Here is an 18,802-nt window from a genome sequence, read left to right on the forward strand (position 1 = left end):
CCAGAATAGGTGCTAGTTATGCCAATGAACTGAATTGGAGCCTTCAGGAACTCTGCAAATGAAGCAAGGTAAACAATGTTTTGATAGAAGGGATGGTGCTTTGTCAGAAGTAATTTAGCATACATTATATCTCAAAGTCTCTGCACTAATATTCGTTTCTAAATTATTCAAACAGTAAAAAAAATACAAATCATTCAAAGTGGCTTCAGCGAAACCATGGCAACCTTTGTTCTTTGCAGATAAAACCGCCTCTTTAGTTTGGCAAATTGTAGCTGGGTAATAATAACTCATTTTATTCAGCTGGCTAGTCCCCAATGGCTGTTTGGGAAGCTTCCTTTAAAACTGTCTATGGGTTTTAGGAAGAAGAACCTATGAGTTTACAGAAAAATAACAAGACCTTCCCTGATTGGTTGCTAGTCTCAGGGTTTGAAGTAAGGAAGCTTATTAACATTCTAATATTAGGTGAGGCTTCTGGTTGTGATATTGAAATGTACTGTTGATTAGTGGGTTCCTGACTTGGCCGTGGAATTAATTGTCCCAATTTTAAGAAAAGGGGAAAGGGGTGAGCCTGTCAGCTATTGACCTATTAGTCTCCTTACCATTTTCAGTAGCATTTAGCATTTAGAATGGAAATTACAAGAATGGCTAGTGAACAAAAACTATTGTAGGCCAGGACCAGGTGGGCTTCAGATCTGTCCAGTCCATATTAAATTACATTATACTTTTATGTCATTTGAAAAATACATTGAAAGCAAATTTTCCATTATGTGGTCTTTAAATCAGCATTTGGTTTAATTTTGGGGGCCCTTGTATGGGAAAAACAGAGATTGTGTTATTGATTGTCAGGTGCTGTTGTTTATTCAGAAATTGTGCGACTTTTCCAAAGCACCTGAGGGCAGGACAAGAAGCAATGGGTGAAAACTAATCAAGGAGAGAAGCAACATAGTTCTAAGGAGAAATTTCTTGACAGTTAGAACAATTAATCAGTGGAACAACTTGCCTCCAGAAGTTGTGAATGCTCCAACACTGGAAGTTTTTAAGAAGAGATTAGATAACAATTTGTCTGAAGTGGTGTAGGGTTTCCTGCCTAAGCAGGGGGTTGGACTAGAAGATCTCCAAGCTCCCTTCCAACTCTGTTATTCTATTCTATTCTATGCTATTCTATCCTATCCTATCCTATCCTATCCTATCCTATCCTGTCCTGTCCTGTCCTATCCTAGAATTAGATTAAGATATTCACAAAATTCACTCCCTAATATCGTTGTTGTATGTAGTATATCCCATTTAAATTTTCATCTCCCTAAATTAGCAGCTATGAATTTCTCTCTTCTGCTATATACTGATGATGGCGGCTATTATTTTAAGGACTCTAACTGGCCTCAACCTGCACTCAAAACATTTGGTGTAGTGTTATAGGTAACATTGGTTTGGAATATTTTTTTTTTCATGAGACTAACGTGATGCTATGTTGCTAAAAATGTAGGAAAACTACAATGGGTAATAGGAGGGCAGGACATTGAACAAGTGAGGAGCTTCAAATATCTTGACATAATGCTCCAAGATTCAGGATCATGGAATGCAGGTATTGACTAATTGGTTACACTGGGAGAAATATTTTCTGGTTGTTGCTTATAAATTTTGTACACACACTCAGCTTATACACCGGACACAAATTCCTTTTGTGTCCAATCACACTTGGCCAATAAAGCTATGCTAGTCTAGTCTAGTCTAGTCTAGTCTATCCCCATTACGTATTGGGCCGATATGTACCATATAGAGTCAGCAGATTAGAGTGGCTTATAGGGTTCACAAAGCAGTACAGCAGTAAATACATGAAGAAGATGCTGCTTTTTATTAATTTATTTGATTTGCTACCTTTTCTCCAGAACCTCGAGGGGGCATACCCAGTTTTGCTTTCTCTCATTTTATCCCACAAAAAGCTAATGAGATGTATTGGATAGAGAGAACAAGTAGCTGAAATTATCCACTGAGCTTCCATGGCTGAAGGCGGACTGGAATCTGGGTCTCCATGATTCCAGTTCAACACCCAGTCTTCATCCCCCATCTGCCTTTTAAGTAAAATCTCAATCTTTTTATGTACAATTGCCAGGGCTTGTAATAGAAAGGCAGCCAGGAAGGCATGAATAGTGGTAGATAATTTCATCTTTTATTCCTTCCAGGCACAACTGTCCCAGGCTTTGAACGGCATTTCAGACAAAGCAAAGGAAGCAAAAGAATTTTTGGTGCAATTGAAAAATATTTTACAGCAGATACAGGTAATGTATATAGAATTTGAGCTTTTTTGTACATTGTTTTGGGTGGCCATAACAAAACTGTCCAGTGGCAAGTCTACTGGGCAATTTTTTTGTGTAATTGCAGTGATGCTGTTTAGGAGGCTAAACCAAGTCAATAAAAGCTCAGTACAACCCAATCCAACACTTGGAATCACAGATCATAATGGGAAATTTATCTTTAACCCCATTCCTCAACCCATTGGTTTTTCACAATGGTCTTCAGATTAATTTGCTGGGAGGGAGAATCTTCATTATTTCTCTTTTATTCGGCAATCTTGCTTCCTCCTTACTTTCACGGAGCCCGGTCAGTTATTCAAGACACTGGCATCAAGTGTACCTATGTCAGCTTGTATATTAGAGAGAGAGAAATGAATATGTACAAGTGGTAAGTATGACGTGAGACCATGCGGGCATGTTTATGTCTCATTGAACACGATTGTGAAAGCTGCAGCTTTATGGTGTTTTCCACTCAGTCTCCACTGCCTTACTAGTCTGGAACCCTTGTACCAAAAATCCACAATATCCTATATGAATTCCATTGAAATGAACAGGATCTCTGCATTATCATGGATGTGATTCCAACAGCTGAGCTTCTCAATCAGGAGCAGGATTTACACAGGAAAATAAGGGAGATGGGCAGTTGAGAAATGTGAGGAGGGAGGGAGGGAGGGAGGAAGGAAGGAAGGAGAGAAGGAAAGAAACCTGATTAATAACACCCAAGAATTTATACAAACATCGCCCCTAACAAAGCATGGAGGATGTTAAAAATTTAATGGTGCCAAGTTAGGAAACGATATTTTTATCTTCTGTCAGAATCATCCTCTTAGTAGTATACTTGCAGACATTTTATAGCAGTAGGAAACTGGTTTCAGGATGCTAATTAGTTATTAAAAATAACCTGTCTGATTCCAAAGTGTTTAGAAAAGAGCAGAAAAAATAGCTGTTGGTTACACTCACTGGTTCTGGTGTTCTCAGAATATGACTATAAAGGTAAATGTTGTCCTACGTTTTTTTTTTAGGAAAATGGCTTGGACTATGAAGCTTGTCTGGTTGCTCAGTGTGATGCTTTAGTTGATGCTTTGACTCGCCAAAAGGCCAAACTGCTCACAAAAGTTACCAAAGAACGTGAGCACAAGCTAAAGGTGAGGGAAAACTTTATTCATACCTGCTGAATAGAGGAACCTGATCATTTTAAAAGTCCATGTTTTTGAATATGTAGTTCTAAAGCTTTACATTAATTATTTAGCATCATTACTGAATTTTATGAGAGAAAAGGATACAAGACCATCCAAAGAATCCTTTGTAGTCCTAGATCCTAATTTGCTGTATCTAATCTAGACATGTGAAGCCACAAGTCACACACCTCTGAGATTCAAATAACTCAGCCATAAATATAAATGGATCCAAGCCTCTGGAGTTTCTTTTCGTCAGGGCTGTTACTTGGAACCCTGACACCTGAACCTTTTTAGAATCTTCCCCTGCAAGTTGAACTTGCCTTATATGCCATTGACCTCCTTAATATCAGAATCTATGTAGAGCCTATGGTTGGAGCTATTAAAAAAAGATATCAATATGTTTGTGTCAACTCTGAAGTGAACCTGGCTGAAGCCATCTTGCGCTGCTTCACAGTTGCCACAAAGCCTGAGAGGGAAGGGAGGGGGGAAGTAGATTTATTTATTCTTATTTATTTTTATTTATTTATTTATTTGTCGAGTACATATTAGATGATTATATATATAAGTATAAGCATGAATTGAATACATAAAATGAATACAATTAAAGGGAACATTAGGACAGAGACGGTAGGCACCCTGGTGCTCTTATGCATGCCCTCTACAAACCTCTTAGGAATGGGTGGAGGTCAACAGTAGCCAGTCTAAGGTTACTCAGCGTACAGTCAAAATAAAAAGTTTTCCTGTGAGAACCAAGGTCATTGTAACAGGTGGCTGGTGAAGGAGGAGAAGAGCCTGGCAACTATATTCATTGGACAGTGTCACTGGGGACATGGGGAATTTTACTCTTTTAATTAGGTGAAAACTGTGGGAACTTTTAGAGTTGGTTTTTACTGGCTGTGCTGATACGATGTATCCAATAAACATTTACTTTGAGGAATCTACCTGCCTCAGAGTTCTGCTTTTAGTGGGTGCTGTTGTGACTCCGGCCCCCAAGCCTGTCCTCATGGAGGAGGAGGACTTGGAGAGTGAGGGAGAGGAGCCGACAAGGCCTCCCTCTCCAGGTCCCTCCTTCCTGGCAACGCCTCAAGTGCCAGCGGAAGGCCAGGAAGAAGGCGTGTCTGAGCCTCCACAGATAGAGGACAGGGAGGATCAATCCTGGATAGACCCTAGGCACCGTCGGAAAGAGAGGCGTGCGCAGCAGAGGAAGAGGTGTGGCAGGCCCAGAGAGTGCTGAGTCACTGAGCCACACCCCACAGGGGATAAAAGCGGGTGGGGTTGCCAACTGGCCCTTGTGACGGACAAAAGCTACTAAGGGTGAACTGCATTGTGTGAGCTTCAGACAGTTTTTGGATTTAAGACTTGGATTTTCGTGAGTAACTTTTGACCATTCTGTAGACTCCTGGTTGCTCCGGCGATGGACTGTAACACACTGACTCTTGATAAGAACTTGGCAGGCATTGGGGGAATCACTGTCAGAACTTTCTTCTGCCAAAGGGAACCAGGCCAACTTGTAAATAAAATGCTGGCAGACGTTCTTTGACACTTGTGTTTTCTTCGGTGAGGTGGAGGGGACAGAACAGGTGCATTACTCGGAACGCTGACAGTTTGTCTAAGCTAGGGGTGTCCAAACTTGGCAACTTTAAGACTTGTGGACTTCAATTCCCAAAATTCCTCAGCCAGCAAGCTGCAATTTTCAAGAATTCTGGGAGTTGAAGTCCACAAGTCCTAAAGTTGCCAAGTTTGGACACCCCTGGTCTAAGCAAATATTATTCCATGAAATTCTTCTTCTTTCTGCTAGTGTTTCCAAAAATATTTCCTAGTTCAGTGAATGTTGGAGAGATCAACAGTCATTTTCCCACCCCACCCCAGGGGTAAAATGCTCCCGGTTCAGACCAGATTGCTTGATCTGGTAGTGATGGCGGCAGATGGTTCGGAGAACCAGTAGCAAAAATCCCCTCCCCCCACATGCCCAGCTGAACTGCACGATTATCAGAGGGTTTTTTTTTAAACTTTAAAAAGCATTTTTTCTTTGGCTGAAAAAATGCTGTTAAAAGTAAAAAAAAAGCCTCTGATGATTGTGCAGCTCAGCTGGGATCGTCAGAGGCTTTTAGAAGCATTTTTTCTACAACCCCTTCAGCCCAAGAGGTTGTAAAAAAATACTTTTAAAAGGCTCCTCTGATGATCCCAGCTGAGTTGCCTGATCGGCAGAGGCTTTTTTTTTTTAAGGCAAAAAAATGCTTTTAAAAGAAAAGAAAAGCCTCAGCTGGGATCATCAGAGGAGCCTTTTAAAAGCATTTTTTTACAACCTCTTCGGCTGAAGAGGTTGTAGAAAAAATGCTTTTAATAGTAAAAAAAAAAGTTGGCCACGCCCACCCAGTCACATTACCCCCCCAAGCCACGCCCACAGAACCGGTAGTAACAAATTTTACATTTCACCACTGCCCCACTCCCCTAGGTTGTATGGGACCAGATAAACCACTGCACTCTGAAACTGCGGCAGTCAACAGGACTTATGGAATATTGCCTAGAAGTAATCAAAGAAAACGATCCTTCTGGTTTCTTACAGGTAAGTTATCATTTGTCTTAGGGATAAATGACAACCTCTTATGAAGGATTCTAGTCTGGAAGTGATAAATGCTCTCATACCAACCACATATATTTTTATGTGGCTTATTCCATCCAATTCCATGAGAAAGATGGAGAAAGGTGGATTCTTGTGAGCCTCATTTGAAATTGATTAGTTTATTGACAGATTAGTGTTCACTACGCATTCCACCTTCCGAAGCTAGCTGAAAATATTTGCTACTTGATTTAAAAGTCTTAAGACCTAAATCTCCAAAAATTGACTCACCTGCCTCAGGGGCAGAGGTGGGTTTCAGCAGGTTTTGACCAGTTCTGGAGAACTGGTAGTGGAAATTTTGAGTAGTTCGGAGAACTGGTAGAAAAAATTCTGACTGGCCCGCCCACATCTATTCCCAGCTGATCGGGAGGAAATGGGGATTTTACAGCATCCTCTCCCTGCCACGCCCACAAGCCACACTCATCAAGCCAAGCCACACCCACCAAACCGGTAGTAAAAAAATTTGAAACCCACCACCATTCAGGGGGCTCATTCCTTGAGTGATTGGGATCACAAATCCCCGCCTTCCAGTAGATGAACTGATTCTTCAATAGTTTTGTCTAGTCTGCAAAAAAAAAAGTGTTCTTTTTTCAGATTTCAGATGCTTTAATCAAACGTGTTCAAGTATCTCAGGAGCAGTGGGTCAAAGGAGCCCTGGAACCAAAAGTATCTGCTGAATTCGATCTGACATTGGATAGTGAACCTTTGCTGCAGTCAATCCATCAGCTGGACTTCATTCAGATGAAATGTAGGGGTGAGCTTTTGTAGGCTGTTTTCCCTTCCCTTTTGTATGGGATTGCAAAGAATGGCTGTGAAAGGGAGAGTCATCTAGACCAGGGGTCTCCAACCTTGGTCCCTTTAAGACTTGTGGACTTCAACTCCTAGAGTTCCTCAGCCAGCTTTGCTGGCTGAGGGACTCTGGGAGTTGAAGTCCACAAGTCTTAAAGGGACCAAGGTTAGAGACCCCTGGTCAGACCAAGAGGTAGGGCTCAGTTCTCCAGAGGAAAGTCACTTTTTAGAGGTTGAATAATTTCCATTTCTCTTTCCATGATTCTAAAAAGCACAAATAACAATCTCCATCAATGCTCGATACGTTAGTTAATGACTGATACCTTTCTATTTCCGGGTAGAAAGCTTCAATTAGGAACTAATATACTGCATTTTTCGGAGTATAAGACGCAGCTTAGTTTTTGGGGAGGAAAATAGGGAGGAAAAAATCTGCCTACCAGGTATTCATCCGGCTAGCGTCCTTAGTCTGGTCAGCTTCAGCACATTAGTTTGCTGGTTTTTAATTCCCTGCTTGGGGATAAAAAACAGCTTCTAAAGCACAACTGATCTTTGGAGAGAGAGGCAATGAGAAAAGCAGGCAAACCACGGAGATCGCTGCACTCACTAGCGCCTCCTTAGGGCTGAAAAAAAGCTTCATAGCTGAGAGTCGAAGGGAGCAGGCAAAGCAGGGAAGCAGAGAACGCTTCATTCGATAGCACCTCGTTAGGGCTGAAAAAACGCTTCAAAAAAGCTACATTCGGAGTATAGGACTCACCCAAATTTTCAGCCACTTTTAGGAGGGAAAAAAGGGCATCTTATACTCCGAAAAATATGGTACTTTTAAAAAGTAAAAAATGCTAAGTTATAATTTTCTAAAAAGCTTTCTTTTGTAGAAAAGCATATCAAATACAACAGTAAATACAAACCAATTACATATGAAGACCATAATGTTTACTCATTTTCTTAGGCAGCATGATAGGGATAGACAAACTAATGCTTCTAGGTGTTTTGGGTAACAAATCCCCAAATCTCTTGCCAAGGACCAAGCAGTTTGGGATTGATTGATGTAGACTCCAAAACTGCTACTTACGATATAAAAGCCCATTTTCTGAACTGTGATGTTTTTCTATCTTTTGTACTTTAGTTATACATGAGTTTTCTGAAAAGACAGTTGATAAGCTCTTGTTGGATCCAAGTGAAAATAACTTTAACCACCAGAAGTGAACCGGCAGTTTTTCTGCTCATTTTTCCTTTTGTGAGTCTGGTTGCTGCTGGGAAACCAACAGGAAACCAGCATATTTCTTGAATTCCCAGCCTTCCCAGACCTGACTCTTAAAATGTCAGTAATCTGGAAAAAAAATGCTTGATGTTTTCAATATCTGCTTTCTGTTCTGTACAGCTATGTATAACTGTGCAATTAAAATATACATCGGTTAGTTGCAGAGTTGTGCATAGCTTTATAGAAGGTTCCAAGAATATTAACAAAGGAAGAGGTATATGATAAAGAGACCTATTAAAATTGCTTTGGCACTGAGAAATGTAGGTGAATAGAAAAAGTAGGAAGTGAAGTGTGCTAATAATATATAGCAGTTTCAGCCTTAAACAAAATTAAATGTCAGGACAAAATCGAAGAAAAGCCATTTGTATGTATGCTTAAGAACAACTCTTATGATCTCAGAACCATCATCCACTTCTAACAATACTATGTGACATAGATCATATGGAGCAGCAATTCATTTTACAACAGTTAGTAGCCTCGGGAATTAATGTGCTTGCAATGATTTACTAAAAATGATGTTAAGTGTGTTACTGTTCTTTTTTCCTTTCACTTTTTAAAAGCCTAATAGCTATTGCAGGGAACCTGATACTGGGAAAAGGGAAATTCATTAAAATTTAGTGCACAGGGAGAAGAATTTTAATATGAGTTCATAGAGAGATTACCTGACACAATGGGCCCATAGGGTGAAACAAGAGATTTCAAATTTTTAGCAGCTCATTGCACCTTTGCAATTTTCAAGAAGCTTTAAAAATGCAACCAAGCAATGGACCTTTTGCAGGAAGAAGCTTTCCATCACAGGAGTTGCTCTATGGATTTTCCAAATGATCAAACAAAGGCCCTCGCTTGCCCATAGAAAACATAGGGGAAAGTCCAGGAAGCCTCTTCTGAGTCCCGCAACTGCTGTACAAGGCTTTGATATGGCGCAGAGTGCCAATCATATTGCTTCTGCATCCTGACTAGGCAAATTGCATTGGGCTGCATTGCAGAGCGGCTTCTCGAGAAATATAGCTCCCATTCACAGGCCCCATAAATCCACTGACAGGTTGACTACTTAAAGAACAGCACTGAACGTAAACCAAAACTATTGTCTAGCTCAATGTTTCTCACCCTTGACCATTTTTAGATGTGTGGATGTCACCTCCCAGTATTCCACCTCAGCGAATTGAAATCCACACACCTTAAAGTTGTCAAGAAACACTGAGCTAGCTGAGTCATCCTATGCCGAGATGAAGTTTGCAAGATGGCACGATGGTAACTTTCTCAATGTTTGATTGCTCAGTTCTTTCCACATTAGTTTGAGGGCAATTTTGAGGTAGTCATGATGAGGTTGTGGGTGTCAGGATTGCCATTTCAGAACTCAGGCTGCAAGTTGGGTGGTCTAAGAGGGCCGGTTGTGATTTTCTTGTGATGTGAATGTTGTGTGGCTCACTTTATGCCCAGCCCGAAAGGTAAGGGCAGAGTTGCACTAATCTGTGCTCAGTTCCTCTTTCAGTACCCCCAGTGCCACTCCTGCAGCTGGAGAAATGCTGTACTCGAAACAACAGTGTGACACTTGCCTGGCGGATGCCGCCCTTTAGCCACAACCCAGTGGAGGGATACATCTTGGAGCTTGATGATGGAGATGGTGGCCAGTTTCGAGTGAGTTTTCGTTCCTCTTATATTTATGTCTGGCGTTCTTGGGCAAATGCTGGTGTGCTTGCCGTATGATGGGCAAGCTTAGTATCAGAAATGGGAGCCCAATGCTTCCTCCTTTTGCAGTCAAGGAAGATCCAAACAAGATCTGAAGGGAAGAAGGGAGGATCCTAAATTAAAGGGTCCCTCTGCAGGTCTTGGCCAATGCAACTGCTATGGTTTTTGTGCATGCTGCTGGAGCCTTTTCATTTTCTCCCTACAAAGTGACCTTGACAATATGCCAGAATGGTCAAACAATTGGCAACTCCAAATCTCAACCAACAAATATTCGGTCATACACATTGGCAAAAAAAAAATATCAGAACACCAAATACAAGCTGGGCAGATACGACCTTGTAAACGACCCTCACTCTGTCAAGGACCTTGGAGTACTCATCTCAAACGATCTAAGCGCCAGAGCTCACTGTAACAGCATTGCCAAAAAGGCATTAAGAGTTGTCAACCTAATATTGAGAAAGCTTCTTCTCTGGTAATATTATACTGCAAACTAGGGCATACAAAATCTTTGCTAGATCAATTCTCGAATACAGCTTGTCTACCTGGAACCCGCCCTGCATATCGGACATAAATACAATTGAGCGAGTCCAGAGGTCTTTCATGAGAAGAGTACTCCACTCCTCTGCTCACAACATTTCATGAGAAGACAGCGCCACTCCTCTGCTCACAACAGAATCCCTTATGCCACCAGGCTTGAAATTTTGGGCTTGGACAACTTAGAACTATTTGGCTATACTTTGACAGCCCTTACTGCATCTAGCCAGACACCAATAACTCTTAAAAAAAATTGCTTTTAAAATTAATGAAATCATACTCTTCAAGCTTTTTCCAATTATGCATAACTTTTTCGTGTCATTTCTTCTTAATTTGTGTTCATGTTACTATGTGTCACAGTGATAATTGTCCAAAAGCAATTGAAAGTCACATTTGTATCTTCTGTTGTTGCTGTTGTTTAGGAAGTATATGTGGGCAAGGAAACCTTGTGTACAATTGATGGTCTTCATTTCAATAGTACCTACAATGCAAGAGTGAAAGCTTTTAATTCATCCGGGGTAGGCCCTTATAGCAAGACGGTTGTTTTACAAACTTCTGACGGTGAGTCTTTAAAAGAATAGATACTTTCCCTTCCTAAAATTTCTTTATATTTGAAATCAGTTGAACTGAACTGTATTTCCTACAAAAGTAGTTATGAATTTTTAGATCAGGCTTCTGAAATTGAGTGAGGAATAAATATCCAAATCATTTAACACCAACTCTCTTTAACATATGTATGTTTCCATCTTGAACATCGACCTATACAATTAGAATATACTAGATTTTCTAGATTTTGTTGGGTTCCAGAATATTTCAGGATCAAAAATAATTCCCTTTTCTCATAACTTTTGGGAGAATTCCCTTTCAGATAGAATTCAGTTCCATCTGAACAAGTTTGATTCATTTTGGGATAATGCATATATCACAATGCACAAGTGGTTTTGGCACTTTCCATGGCAGAATCTGTCAAGTCTTGAAAGATTTCAGAATATGCTAGCTTTTCTGATGGATTCTGAGTAGGTAGATGGATGATGATGATGATAGACAGAAGACAGATGATAGATAGAAAGATAGATAGGTAGATAGATAGATAGATAGATAGATAGATAGATAGATAGATAGATAGATAGATAGATAGATAGAGGCAGGCAGGCATTCTACAAGAACTGCAGATTTTTTTAAAGTTAATTAATATGACTGATAATAATGATCCTCGTTGAGCTTCAGTGTATCTGAAATTCCTACCTCCATTTTATTCCAGTGAGAAATTGCAGAATTTAATTACCTTTCAACTCACTGCAAGGAAATTATTTTCCATAACGTCTTATAAAATATGCATGTGAATTTAAGCTTCAGTTCCATATAATTAAACTTAAAATTAATATTGATTAATGATACTTAACCTTCATGAATCATAAAACTTTTCTCTCTCTTCTTTTCTTTCTTACATTAACATTACGAGATTAGATTAGGAGGGAAAAAAACATTTGTTTTCCAAGATCCTTTCTTTAAAAGTCTACAGAAAATAGTAGATTTTTGTAGCAAACCTACCTACAAATAAAGAAGTAATTTATGTCTATATTCTTAGTAGGAGTAAATTGGCACTGTGTAAGATAATGTTTGGTCTCCACACATAAATATTTGTATGTATTATTTACAGTATATTGCACATCTTGGTTTGATGAGAATCACACTAAAATATTAATTGCTGCATCCATAATTCATTTTTTCATTAGGTGTGTAGATATTGCTAAAAAGAGGCTTTCTCATAAAATATAGCGGATCTTTTCTAAACATGGAATTCTATAGTCTCTTAGATGTTGACTCTGGCCAGCAGACAGAATGGCTAGGAGGATTATGGGATTGAAGTTCCACAAATTTGGAGGAAACCATGGCTAAGATACTGAGCTTGTCGATCGAAAGGTCGGCAGTTCAGCGGTTCGAATCCCTAGTGCCATGTAACAGGGTGAGCTCCCATAACTTGTCCCAGCTTCTGCCAACCTAGCCGTTTGAAAGCATACAAAAAAATGCAAGTAGAAAAATAGGGACCACCTTTGGTGGGAAGGTAACAGCGTTCTGTGCACCTTTGGCATTTAGTCATGCCAGCCACATGACCATGGAGATGTCTTCAGGCAGCGCTGGCTCTTCAGCTTTGAAATGGAGATGAGCACCACCCCCTAGAGTAGGGAACGACTAGCACATATGTGCGAGGGGAACTTTTACCTTTACCTTTATTATAGAGAGAGCATGTAGAACTTTGAGATCATGTTTTTAATAAGATCATGCAGCTGATTACTGTCTATAAATTATATCACTAATTCATAATCCCTACATTTTTGAACCACTTGACCATGCATGTTATCATATTTTTTTTCATCTTATGGCATTGGCTATGTCGTAATAATCTCAAAACTTTAAAAAGTTGATTAAGGCGAACTACCTATAGCAGTTCCTAGATTTGAAAGACCTGTATCCTGAATCATAAACGGTCTTCATTTATTAATACAGTGCTACTCTTCATCACAATTCAGTTAGTTGTTGCACTGTTCTAATATACTCCATCTCTTTTCTTTTCTTTTTTAATAGTGGCTTGGTTTACATTTGATCCTTGTTCAGCCCATAGAGACATAGTCCTTTCAAATGACAACCAGACTGCTACCTGCAGTAGCTATGATGATCGTGTGGTTCTGGGCACTGCAGCTTTCTCAAAGGGAGTCCACTACTGGGAGCTGCATGTGGACCGTTACGATAACCATCCGGATCCAGCCTTTGGGGTTGCTAGAATCAATGTGGTCAAGGACATGATGCTGGGGAAGGATGACAAAGCCTGGGCTATGTATGTTGACAACAATCGCAGTTGGTTCATGCATTGCAACTCCCACACTAATCGGTAAGCATTCAAGAAGCTGCTTTCTGACTTAAACTAGGTTTTCTTCTTGCTCTTCAAGAGCTGTGCAGTGAACGTCCTGCCACCCCATCATTTCAGAAACATTTATCATACATCCCAATTCCTGCTGACATTGCTCATAAATCTGTGTTACCGTACATAAGTGTTTTGACATTTGTCAGCATGAGGCTTATGGATCAAATATGATATGGCATTTAGCAGATTCTTGGTTTTAACCTGGGCCTGCTCCCATCACTTATAATGCAAACGACTGAAGAGGCAAAATAGCAAAAAGGCATTTAAATGGAGTCTGCTAAATCAATCAGAGTGTTAGCTTTGCGCCATCTCTCTTTCCTTACTGTTCTTTTAAAAAATAGATAGATATATTATATCCAAAATGAAGTTGGCTAGCCTGCTTCTGAATCTGTCTCCTATTTTGAATCAAATGATTCATTCATTTCCTCGTTGGCTTCTGCTTTGCTTCCAAGAATTTAAAGCAGAATATATACTGAAACCTCCTCCAACTCCCCCGCCCTCCATAACCGGTGATTTTAGGATAACAAATAACAATTGACCTTAGTCACTTCTATGGCTTCTGTGTATTGACCTGAATCCAGATGTGGCCATGAATCTGTACTAAACTACTATATGGAATTTTCTCAAATCTATTCAGAGTTGTTTTAAAATATAAGCCAGTAAAGTAACAGTGAACTGTTTATCATTATAATAGGGAGGGCTTAATGATCATTTATGTAAATGGAAGAAATAAGGAATTAATAAGCATGTCTGTTGATTAAAAATACTGAATGAAAGTGTTCCCTTACCTAATTGTAAACTTTACAGCAACCGTGTAAGTTGTAAGTTAGTATTTCTCCTCAATATTGCAGATCCTTGCCTTCAACCTACTGGATTCTGTATGATTCGTTTGTAATCTGTTTTAGACAATATCGGTAGTCCTTGATGTAGGACCACAATTGATCCCAAAATTTATGTTGCTAAGTGAGATGTTTGTTAAGTGAATTTTACCCCATTTTATGACCTTTCTTGCCACACTTGTTAAGTGAATCACTCCAGCTGTTAATTTAGTAACAGCATTTTTAAGTGAATGTGGCTTCCCCAATGACTTTGTTTGTCAAAAGGTGATCACATAATCCCAGGACACTGCAACTGTCATAAATATGAGTCAGGTGCCAAGCCTCTGAATTTTGATCATGTGACCATGGGAATGCGACAACAGTCGTAAGTGTGAAAATGGTCATAAGTCACTTTTTTCAGTGCCATTATAACTTTGAACAGTCTGTTGAACTGTTGTAAGTTGTAACAGTTGTAAGTTACAACTGTTGTAACTGTTGTAATGAACTGTTGTAAGTCACAGACTACCTGTATATGTTTTACCTTGGTATAATTGGATAATAAACAATGTAGCATACATATTATTAAAAAAAACTTATAAATTTGCATTTCATTTGGCTACAGCTGCCCTATCTGGATAGCAAACTCCTGGCCAACTTTTTCAGGCAATGAGTAAAAGATTGCTATTAGTTAATTTTCTATTATTTTTCTATCACTATTCAGTTGTACATTTTCACTAAACTTGCATAACTGAACTGTTCCCTAAACTGTGGTTATTTATGTTAAAAGTAATCTTTCAACATAATATTCTGCCAATGCAAAAGAAAGGGTCGGTAGGTAGTAAGGGATGAACTTTTCCCCTTCTCCTGATCTTCTTGGGTATAGTTTTGTAGTCTACACTGTGTCTTTTAGAAGTCATTGTTTCCATTCTTTTATTCTGATTAATTTTTTTTCCTAGAGTCAGGCAAATAAATCAATAGTATTTATTGGCAACTTTTTAAAGCAGCTGCTGCTTTTCTAGGGATCTTTTGTCTGCACTGTGTAGCTACCACATATCCTGAGAAAAGACATAACTGCTTTAAACAGGTACAAACAGGTTCTACACACATAGGCAAATTCTTTCCTATGCACTCTAAATTACATTTTTGGAATCTAATCTGAAGCCCAGCAGAGACCCAGTGATGAGTTACTTAGCGTCTTGCCCTTTTCTAAGACATTCCTGCATTAAGAAAATTAAAATACGGCAGAGTCTGATGTTGTTAACGCCATTATTGTCTCTTTGTTTTTTAGGACAGAAGGAGGCATTTCAAAAGGTGCAACTGTCGGTATTCTTCTGGACCTCAACAAGCACTCCTTAACGTTTTACATAAATGGGCAGCAGCAGGGCCCTCCAGCATTTGAGAATGTGGAGGGTGTTTTCATGCCTGCATTAAGTCTCAACCGAAATGTTCAGGTAAAAATTTTCTTCTATTGGATTAGGTCAGTTCAAAGTACGGTAATAGTTGAATAAATTGCACTGTGTGGTGCCCTTGTTGCCCTCTGAACCTGATTGCAGACATTACCCAACTAGAGAACATCATCAATGCCAGTGAGTATGGGGATTACTCCCTACTGATATATGGTGGCTTGCCTGCCAATGTTGGTGGGAATGTAGTTTTCTCTGTGGGTAATACCTTAAGGCCGTGATGGTGAACCTATGGCATGTGTGCCGGAAGTGGCACACAGAGCTATCTCTCTGGGCACACCAGCCGTCGCCTGTTGCTCTTCCAAGTACTGGCGCGCACATGCATGCTGGCCAGCTGGTCTTTGTGCGTGCAGGAGTGCTGTAAACTGGAAGACAAGCTTCCTGGAGCACATGTGCCCACTGGGAAGCTGACTTTCAGCTAGAAAACCAGGTGACCAGGTGACTGGCGTGCATGTAGACGTTGGAAACTGGAAGCCCAGCTTCCTGGCGCACACATTCGCGCTGGGGAACTGGTCTTCTGGATTCTAGTGTTCCTGCACGTGCACACGAGGGAGCTGCTCTTTCAGTTTCTGGTGCTCCCCCCAATGTGAGAGCTCCCGTTTCGGCACTCGGTGCCGAAAAGGTTCGCCAACCCTGCCTTAAGGTATTGTTTTCTGCTTGATTGTTTGTGTGGTATTAATCTCTGCTTATCTGAATATTGGTTGCTGGAGATGATGCATTCTGGACTTTTTGTTTCTTCTTAGCTTTATTTTTTAAATTGTCTCTTTTGAATGATGTGTAAATATTCATCTTAAAGTGCCTATTCATTACTGATTTGTCTAAATGCCAAACTTCCAGAAATTTCCTAAAGTTCCTGGATTTAGCTTGTTCTAGGCAAGTATATATATGCAAAAACTACTCACACATTAATCACAAAATCTCCAGAACCGTAAAGCCTACAAACTTGAAATTTGGCACATATGTTTCTCTTGGCTTCTAGGTGCTCACTAAGAAAGGATTTTCTGAAATGACCATCAGATCATTAATATTTGTTATATTATTATAACACGCTCTGATGCTAATTAGTTAGATGTTTTAATCCCCCTCCCAACTTGAAAATAACTCTGGAGAGAATGGGATAGCATAGGACAGGCTTCTGTGGGGCAAGCTTGAGAGACAGAAGGGGAGAGGAGAGGCCGATGGTAACTATTCATTAATTTTCAAGCTGTAAGTATCGATTTATCAAGCCTGATCACATAGTTTCATAGCAAAGCACAGGGATCCAGTTAGTGTGTGTGTGTGTATATTCACACTTGTGACTGATTGCAGTGTCCTGCAATCATGTGAACACCATTTATAAACTTCCCTGTTGACTTCCCTAAGAAAGTCAGTGGGGAAGCCATCAGGGAAGAACACAAGTCGCTTGGGTAGGTTTCCCCATCTGCACATTCTCTTCCAGTCCCTCTATGCCATGTGCAGAGGTGGTATTCAGCCGGTTCTCACCAATTTGCGCAAACCATTGGTGGAAATTTGGCCAAGGACGCTGAACTGGTAGCGATGGCCGGCTGGCTATGCCCCCGAACCAGTTCCCCAGTTGCCACATGCTCTGCCCGCCATGTTCATAGCCGCCATGTTCTTCGTGCTCATGCATCCCATTGCCTTGCAATGGGTTGCACATGTGCAAAGCAGCAGCAGCTTTTTCTGCGACCTCTGGTAGTTTTTGGCGGCCTGCGGCCAGCTGCCACCTCTTTGCCAGCTGCTTTCCAGCAGTGGTGGCTTGCTGGGGGTCACCGAAAACTCCAATTAGCTTGCCTTCCAGACTCTGGGCCAGTTGCCACGGAAGGCAAGCAGCCCAAACAAAGAGGCGGTGGTGGAGGAAGAAGTGGGGCTAGGGCCGGGGCCACCAAAGGAGGGAAAACGGGGGCAACTGGCGAAGGGAGGGCGGGGATAGATAGGTGGAAATTCCAAAAAAATTCCTACCTTTTCCTGTGGGCATGGCTAGGTGGGGGGTGTCATGTGACTGAGTGGGCGTGAGTGATGTCAATTTGGCCATGCCCACTCAGTCACATGCCACCCACCTAGCCACACCCATTGAACTGGTAGCAAAATTTTTTGAAACCCATCACTGACCATGTGCTACCCTTCATACACACACACACACACACACACACACACCATGTACCCTGAACCATGATTTAGTGGATGCTGGGAAGGTTACGTCCATATTTTATGCTCTAAAGTCCTAGAAAAACATTCCATTTCAATGGGTTCCTGCAAAACCTGCCATAGCTAATAATCCCCTACTTTGTGTATATATTTTTAGTTCTAAGGACTTGTTTTTTTTTTCCTCTTGCAGGTGACTCTACACACAGGTCTGGAGGTACCTCAGACTGTAAGACCACCAAAGCTGCCAAGCAACTGAGGTCCTGCTACTTATATCTCAGCTAGATTTTATAATCTTTCTAAATGATCAGTTTTAAAATAACACACTCATAGTTGAAATCAAACTAATGATAGTTAGATTTAGGGGTGTTTGCGGGGAGATTAAAACAGCCAAGATGGCCTCTGTGACCCACTTTTTTTTTACCTGCATTATACACATAAAAAGGAGTGGGTTTCAAATCCACCGTTCCCAGATGCCGTCTTGACTTTATTTTAACCTATCCTGTAAATACCCCTGTTTAAATAACTCAGTGATTTCCTTCTTGGTTCTACATGCCTTTTAAACTTTTATATTGTTTCAAGAGTGCTTATACCACCAAACTGCCTGTGCATTTTTGGCTTTATCCTTGTGTGAAAGCTTACCATCCCCCCTCTAAAGATAATCACACAAGTGAACGCTAAAGTTTCATTTTCTTTTCACACATCGATTCTGTTTTCGTAGCAAAAAGAGAGAGAAATCAACAGTATACAAATGCTGTTGATTATAGTGGGAATTAATCATCTTTAATCTTCTCTGGATCACATTTGTTCTGGGCACGTTTTGCTTGATCCTGATCTGTGGCTATGCTATATTGACATAGAGGATTATAGCTATATCCTTTATGGCCTAATTGCTTGAAGGAGTTTCAGTATGGTAGAGGCTGCTGTCCTTGTGCAGATGTTTGGATTAAGTGATATCTAGATCACTTTTATTCCAAAGATTCTGGCATAGCAGAATAAAATAGATTGGGTTCAGTAGCATTATTATCATTCCTTCTACTGTAAGGATTAAATTTCTAACGCAATATATACAGTACTGCAAATCTCCAAATGTTTAA

General features: G+C 40.3%; 1 protein-coding gene across 11 annotated transcripts in view; it reads left to right on the plus strand.

Moving 5' to 3' along the window:
• TRIM67 (tripartite motif containing 67) overlaps positions 1–17,988 on the plus strand; it is a 33,024-nt gene extending 15,036 nt beyond the window's left edge. For 2 of the 11 annotated variants that reach the window (XM_058163811.1, XM_058163812.1), the window contains 9 exons: positions 2,181–2,276; positions 3,314–3,436; positions 5,925–6,035; positions 6,684–6,843; positions 9,629–9,774; positions 10,782–10,920; positions 12,946–13,249; positions 15,389–15,551; positions 17,899–17,988. In XM_058163811.1, coding sequence (XP_058019794.1) covers positions 2,181–2,276; positions 3,314–3,436; positions 5,925–6,035; positions 6,684–6,843; positions 9,629–9,774; positions 10,782–10,920; positions 12,946–13,249; positions 15,389–15,551; positions 17,899–17,964 — 1,308 coding nt within the window. In that variant the 3' untranslated portion in view covers positions 17,965–17,988. Of the gene's footprint in view, positions 1–2,180; positions 2,277–3,313; positions 3,437–5,924; positions 6,036–6,683; positions 6,844–9,616; positions 9,775–10,781; positions 10,941–12,945; positions 13,250–15,388; positions 15,552–17,898 lie in introns of those variants that run through there. The other 9 variants (XM_058163810.1, XM_058163814.1, XM_058163813.1 and 6 more) reach the window with 8 other exon arrangements.
• Positions 17,989–18,802: the final 814 nt, after the last annotated feature.

Source organism: Ahaetulla prasina, chromosome 1 (assembly GCF_028640845.1).
Source record: "Ahaetulla prasina isolate Xishuangbanna chromosome 1, ASM2864084v1, whole genome shotgun sequence".
Taxonomy (NCBI): Eukaryota; Metazoa; Chordata; class Lepidosauria; order Squamata; family Colubridae; genus Ahaetulla; species Ahaetulla prasina.